The 6,999-nt window shown below is 31.6% G+C and overlaps 1 protein-coding gene across 3 annotated transcripts in view; it reads right to left on the bottom strand.

The window, feature by feature from the left end:
• The window catches only part of LOC106465272 (AP-5 complex subunit beta-1-like), a 49,461-nt gene that overhangs the window by 33,000 nt on the left and 9,462 nt on the right, over window positions 1–6,999 (bottom strand). For all 3 annotated transcript variants that reach the window (XM_022393131.1, XM_022393130.1, XM_013925477.2), the window contains exons 5-7: window positions 5,382–5,524; window positions 4,815–4,845; window positions 844–1,002 (exon numbers count right to left, since the gene is read on the bottom strand). In XM_022393131.1, the coding sequence (XP_022248839.1) occupies window positions 844–1,002; window positions 4,815–4,845; window positions 5,382–5,524 (333 nt within the window). The remainder of the gene's footprint in view (window positions 1–843; window positions 1,003–4,814; window positions 4,846–5,381; window positions 5,525–6,999) is intronic.

The following is a 6,999-nucleotide window of genomic DNA, read 5'->3' as shown; positions in this document are numbered from 1 at the left end:
AAACACAACAATGCAGCTCAACCTAACCTTGTAATCAACAGATCTGACCGGACACTCAACGACACAGAACTTCAACTTTTAAACAAAGGCCTGGTACCTGATGATGACAAAACCTTGTCGAAACGTTGTACATTTGCTGTCATGTTAAGCTTATATTAAAGTTTTTCTTCATTACCCATTTAAGCCGTCTCCAGCCATTATAACTGTACATATTGAGTGTTTCATACAAGTACAATACATGGTGTTATTCTTCTTTTATATATTTTCTCATTGTTCAAACACAATTGAACTATAAAAATACTCTGAATATTTTAGTACCTCTTTTTATGTTCAGTTTTAGATTAACAAGACCTACACGACTGTTTTGCTGTCAATGTGCAGTAACCTGTATTGATATTTCTTCTGCTCAAGACATGTCAAGATTTAATAGCAAGGAGTGAGAGTAAGCAGCTGGCTAGTGGTTAGATAAGTTCACGGGTTTAGATTTATTAAGTATTGGGATTCTTATGTGGGTAGCTAAGAAATTTAAATTAATTATATAATTATTAAAAAAATATTACAGAAAGATTTTTTTGTGGCAATAGTCTGAAACTTATACATCACAGGCATCTGACAATCTGAATCACAGGCATATGGTAAGAAGTCTGACCAAAAATTTTAAATATCCTATAATGAAAAATTCCAGTTTTCAAGTTTTACTCATCAGAGGCAAGTATGTGAGTAGATATTTACAGCCTTACTTGTAAACCAGTTTTCATTCCCACCTTAGATATCACTGCTTTGTTTATTTAATTAAGGTAAAAGTTTTGTACCATTTGAGAGAGAAAATAAATACAAACTTACAGTTGGCAAAAGATCTGAAGTACATTTCACAACTTCCACAAGGTTATTGAGCACATGGTATACAGAGGCTGATGTCATCCACTTCAGTTGATCCAAAAGACTCATGACAATAGGAAAAACTTCAATTTCACTGCTCAAAGTAGACGATGGAAATAGTACCTATAGTAGTTAGAATTTTCAAGTCATTGGTTTTATTTCCTGGCATACTAATTTTAATTACTGTCACCACCTCAAAATTTGGAAAACAATTTCCAACCATAGTTTTTTTGCTACTTTACATTTACACTGTAGGAAATTAGCCTACTCTCCTACTCTACATATTATTGTATTCTCGGTTTCCTCCAATTTCCCTCAGAGTAGACTGCAGGAACAGCAAAAACAGGAGGATTCACCAAATGCTGTATTACACAGTGGTGAGTCTTTAACTGAGTCTAAACTCCAAATAAAGAGACTGGACAAAGGGTGTAAACAATCACAATCTTTATCATAACAAAAACAAAGTCAAATTCTTTCACATTTTTGTTCTAGGTTAAAGTTGTGGTACACAATTTATATGTCTGAAGAGAAATAAAGGTATCTCAGCAAAATCTCAGTACATCCATGTTATTCGATATGATTAGAAATTGTCAAGTCTCAATCCCTAAAATCTTAATTCTGCCTATTAAAGCAATCTATATCTGAATCTCTGAAAATTCTTGTAAAATCTTGTAAATAAAAATATTATATACAAAGTTCACTCTTCCCAGGAGCATGCACCATATATATGACTGAGGTCCATTCTCATGTCAACAAGAGGTGGGTTATATCCCAACAATCACATGGTGTTCTGGTAAAACAGATCACTGCTTCTATTCAAAGCATTGTTTATGCTACATTGATCTATTCTAAAGAAAAAGACATGATGTTCTCTGTGACTCATACAGGCCCATGAATAACCAAGAAATGAGAAAGTTAGTTTTTTGAAACCAATATTCTATATTAAGAATAAACACTGAAACACACTGAAATTTAAAAATTATGCAGCAGTTAAGGGGGTAGAAAATGCATGATATGTCTGTGACTTACAATATCCACCTAAATGTATAATAAATCAAAATTGAATAGAGATTTAATTTTCTATTTTCTATGCTAGTTACAATATTAAACTGCACAGGTACTTGATTAATAATATTTTCTTCATTAACCTATTGTTAAGTGTAGGGGTCAGAAGGCATGTTATCATGTCTGTACTTACATTCAACATTTTATTGAACTACTATTTTATGAATGTATGTCAATAAGTTTAGTTTCCAATTGTAGATTATAATTCAAATTTTAGTATTATACATTTGTTCATTTCTTAATTTCAAAGTAAATATTAAAAAAAAAGAATTCTAAATATTGATTTCTGCATGTCATGTGTATGTTGAATGCAGCTTTGGTTCAATGTAGAGGTTTGTGATGTTCAAATACAAATCCTATAGTTTCTTATGAATTAGAAAGTCAAATTACCAACATTGACAAGCTAGAATATAAAATAAGAACCTCCTATCTTTTCTATTTTCTGAGATATTATTATATTTAGTGAATCAACCAAGGTGGCCCCCATAATTACATCCATTTTTGGAAATACTTGCTCACATACACCTACCACACTCTATGACGTATTTATAACCAACTGAAAGCTCAGAATGTCCCCCACATGGTCTTCTCAGCTTTTGCAAAGTGTTTACGCAGGAAAACCTTCCTTTTAATGGTAGAATTGAAGCAGAGAAGTACAGTGCCTTGCAAGTCTTCATCTCCCTGTGCTGGTATTAATTTTAGGTATTTTCTTGTGAAAGACATAACTCAAATGGCCAAAAATATTTATTATATTATCCCTCAGACCAGTTTCTAAAGATTAAAAAGAACATAAGGTGTATTGTTACCCAATTTAGTGATATAACACAAAAAACTCTTGAAAACAGATGTTGCAAAAGTCTTCACCCCCCTCAGCTTTTATTTAATTTTATGTTACTACCCTGCTAAAGTAAATACAAGTGGCTCTGTACAACTCTATCAGATAACAAAGTATATTATAGAGCCATGTGAAAAAACACTTACATAGTATTTTAAAAGTTAAAATTTGGTTTACTGTTACATATTGAGAATGATGAAGGTTCACAATTTGTCAGTACTATAAAATTGGTTGTGAAGAAATGGAAAGTGTGTCACACTACTCCAACCATGCCAAGATCAGGTCATCCTAAGGAAGACTTAGCTTGAACAAGCAGAAAAGTCCTCAGAGAAGTGACTGTCAAGCCAACAGTGACACTGAAGGAGCTGCAGACTGCTATAGCAGCTACTCGAGTTACTGTACACACCTCAACATTATCACATACCTTACACTAAAAAAGCTTGTATGGCATGGTGGAAAGAAAGAAACCACTACTGACGAAGATGCCTCTTAAATCATAAATGGACTACGCCTGTAAACACTTCAATAACCCTAAAACAATGTGGCAGAAAGTTCTATGGTCAGCTGAGACCAAAATAAAACTTTTGGGGTTAAATGACAAACAGTATGTTTGGTGGAAACCCAATACTACCCATGACACAGCAAATACAGTCCCAATTGTCATGCATGGTGGTGGGTCCATAATGCTGTGGGGATGTTTTTTGCAGATGGCACTGGAGAACTTGTACGCATTCAAGGAATCATGGACAGTGCATAATATACACAGATCTTGGAGGTTAACCTGAAGAAGTCAGCTGAAAAACTAAAACTTTACATAAAACTAAAAATTTACATTTCAACAGGACACTGATTCCAAACACAGATTAAAGGCAACCCACAAATGGTTTTGGAGAAACACAATTAAACTCCTTGACTGACCAAGCCAAAGCCCAGACCTAAATCCACCCAAAAATTTGTGGAGAGGCTTGAAAATTGCTATGCATCGAAGACATCCTTCCAACTTACAAGAACTGGAGAATATCTGCATGCAGGAGTGGACAAAATTATCTCCAGCATACTGTGACAAGCTTGTGGAAGGTTATCCAAAATGACTTTCTGCAGTCATTGCTGCCAAAGAAGCTTCAATCAAATATTAATTGCACAATCATGTTAGGGGGTGAAGAATTGCAACATGTGTTTTCAAGATTTTTTTGTGTTATAGTGGGCAACAATGCACTTTTGGTTATTTGTAATCTTTAGAAACTGATCTGAGATTAATATAATAAATATTTTTGGCCATTTGAGTTATGTCTTTTGCATGAAAATAACTGAAATTATTAACCAGTAAAGGGGGTGAAGACTTTTGCAAGACACTGTATGAGGTAGTGGAGCTTGAAATGTCATATTTTTTAAGAACCAAAAACAGCTTAGTTACTACGCCTAATAAATTATAATGAAATTCTGTGATAATGATATAGTAATTTATGATTTTTTGTTATTTTAAAGTGTATATATAAAACCTAAAATAATTATTTTGTTTTACATCTTTCACATATATATAAAGTGGTAACTATTTTTTGTAAATTTTAAGAACTTTTTATTTCAAAAATGATGACAAATGAAACTACATCTGGAAATGAAAAATATGATTTTAAAAAATTATGCTTATTTAACACCTTAGCATAAAGGTGTTTATGGATTAAGTATAATTTCAAAAGCTCTCTAAATTTTTAAATATTAAAGTACTCAAATTTTATAGTAGGCAGAAATTCTACATTCCACAGATATATATATTTGAATTTTAAGTATATTTCCAATAAAGCTACTAAGGCTATCAGTTTCTACCCCTCAGCAGCACTCTTACAACCACCATTAATGCTATGCAATTGACTTTCACTCTTATAAAGCACTCACAACTTAAACTGTGGGGAATATTTTGTGATATCACAAGGATTCAAACCCAGCTCGCTAACTCCAAACTTCAGAGCTCTACTGCATTACCAATCCACACCTCCACAAGTAAATTGGGAAATTTGCTTGACTAATAAATACTCACTTGTTTTGAACTTCCTGTTCTCTTGATTTCACTGAAAAAAAAAAAAAGTGTAACAACTTAAATTTTGTGCAATATAAAGCTATAAAAGATTAACCCTTAAAGATTTTAGAAAACAAAAATTTATCAAAAAGTACAAATAATTGCTCTTAAATGTTATAACAGAAATTTTAAACCTAAGCTTCAAATAATTTCAGGTAAAACCTGGTTTCATCTTATACTGTTTAAAGAAGAAAAAACTGTAAAAATATTATTACAATATTTGTAAAAAAAATTAAGCAATTTGACAATTACATTTTTAAGGGGTTCAATATTTAATATTTTTCCAAGAAAATAAACATCACTTGAACTCCACAAAATATGGTTAGTGAAGCATTAAATTTGCACTTTTCACATTAACAAAACTTGGAATACTCGTATATAAAAATCACATTAATCACCAAGTTTAAATGTACTGTTTCAAAGGCAACTCACTCATCAGGATACCTTCTATCCTGCCCACTACTGATACAAGTAAAATATTTTTATAAAAATCATTTAAATGCTCTTATCTTTTCACATAATCCATACATAGTATTTCTACTTGAATGATTTTTCTCCTGTACTAAATGGGTCAAAATAACACTGATCAGAGAGGCATAGGACTGAAAAACTGGAGATGTATCTTGCTGAAAGGAATTCCACATTACTTCAGTATGTGGCTCAGTAATACCCTGAAAATAAAAGGCAATATATGTATATGTAAATCCTGTAATGCTGAGTACTGGAAATTGTGTGTTTCATTTTCAAATAATGCTTAAAGAAGATCTTTTACAGTAAAATTATGAAGTTAAGAAACAATGTATTTCATAGTTATAAAAGTATTATGTTTATAAAAATAAATAAAGCTGTCAAAACCATATTATTGGTATCATCTTATCTATATCTTTTTTTAGCATAAAAATGAAATTCAAATAAGTACTTACTTCTAAATGGACAAGTACAAAATAATGCACTCACAGATCTTTAAATTGTATACACCTTGAAAGTAACTGCTTTAAAAATAATTTCTGTAAAATGCAACATTAAAATTTCCCTTTGTTGGTAATAATAATAATAAACCATTTCACAAAAAACATTAATAATATTTTTCTAATACATACTGAATGTATTAATGCTGAAATGAAGACTATATTTTAGAAATAAGATTTTATATATTCTAAAATTTTACAGAAGTATCTTTTAATATGTTATTTAACCCTAGAATCTCTAGTGTTTCACTCATATCTAGAATTGTCATACTGCCACCATTCTGACTGCTACATATTCCAATGTCAGTATTAAAATGAAAGACAATATTGACTACAACTCAAAAGTTTTGTTTTGGAACATCAAATCAAACATAATTAGAGCCAAAACACTGTATTAAAATGAACAATTATGCAAAAAAAAACTTGAATAATTTAAATACTATAATAAAATAAACACCTCAAAAGAAACAAGTTAGTAAGCAGGTATAAACAGCTATATGTACATACAAAACTCTAAATTCTTGAGCCTAGATAACCCTACAGATTCTGATTTCATGTTTCAAATATAGCACTGAACTAATAACAAACTCAGTAAATATTGAAATTGCAACAAGTGTTACTAGTAACCACTCCATCTAACAGTTTCACTATTTGTGCATGTGCAGCATTAATGACATAAACATATCCATTGGAATCATGTTATAACTGGCATCAATATACCCACTATGATAAAACAATGTGTGCCATACAAACATACTACATGTTTTCTATTCTGTTTAAACAGACTGTTGGTTGGTTGATTGGTGTTTTATGGTGCAAAGCAGCAAGGCTATCTGTGCCAAACAAGCGGTAAAAACAAATAAAGTAAATTAATGTAAAATGTAAAAATACAGCGAGTTAAAACCAATACATGTCAATAAAAGATTTATACAGAATTAAAAATACCTATAGTGTGTAAAAAATTAAAAATACAATCTAATTGGACAGTGTCACCATTACCAATGACACTGTCCAGCGTCAGGGGTAAACTTTTAGATAAAATGTGTCTAAAATGATGCCGCCGCTCACGGTCGTAACGACGGCATGACAGTAAAATGTGGGCTATTGTGACTTGAGTGTCACAATGGCTACACATCGGTGGTTCAATACCAGAGCAGACGGACTTAGATGCGGTGTCA

This window comes from Limulus polyphemus, unplaced genomic scaffold (assembly GCF_000517525.1).
Source record: "Limulus polyphemus unplaced genomic scaffold, Limulus_polyphemus-2.1.2 Scaffold1890, whole genome shotgun sequence".
Taxonomy (NCBI): Eukaryota; Metazoa; Arthropoda; class Merostomata; order Xiphosura; family Limulidae; genus Limulus; species Limulus polyphemus.
The sequence above is the reverse complement of the archived record's forward strand: the minus strand, read 5'-3'. Positions and strand labels throughout refer to the sequence as shown.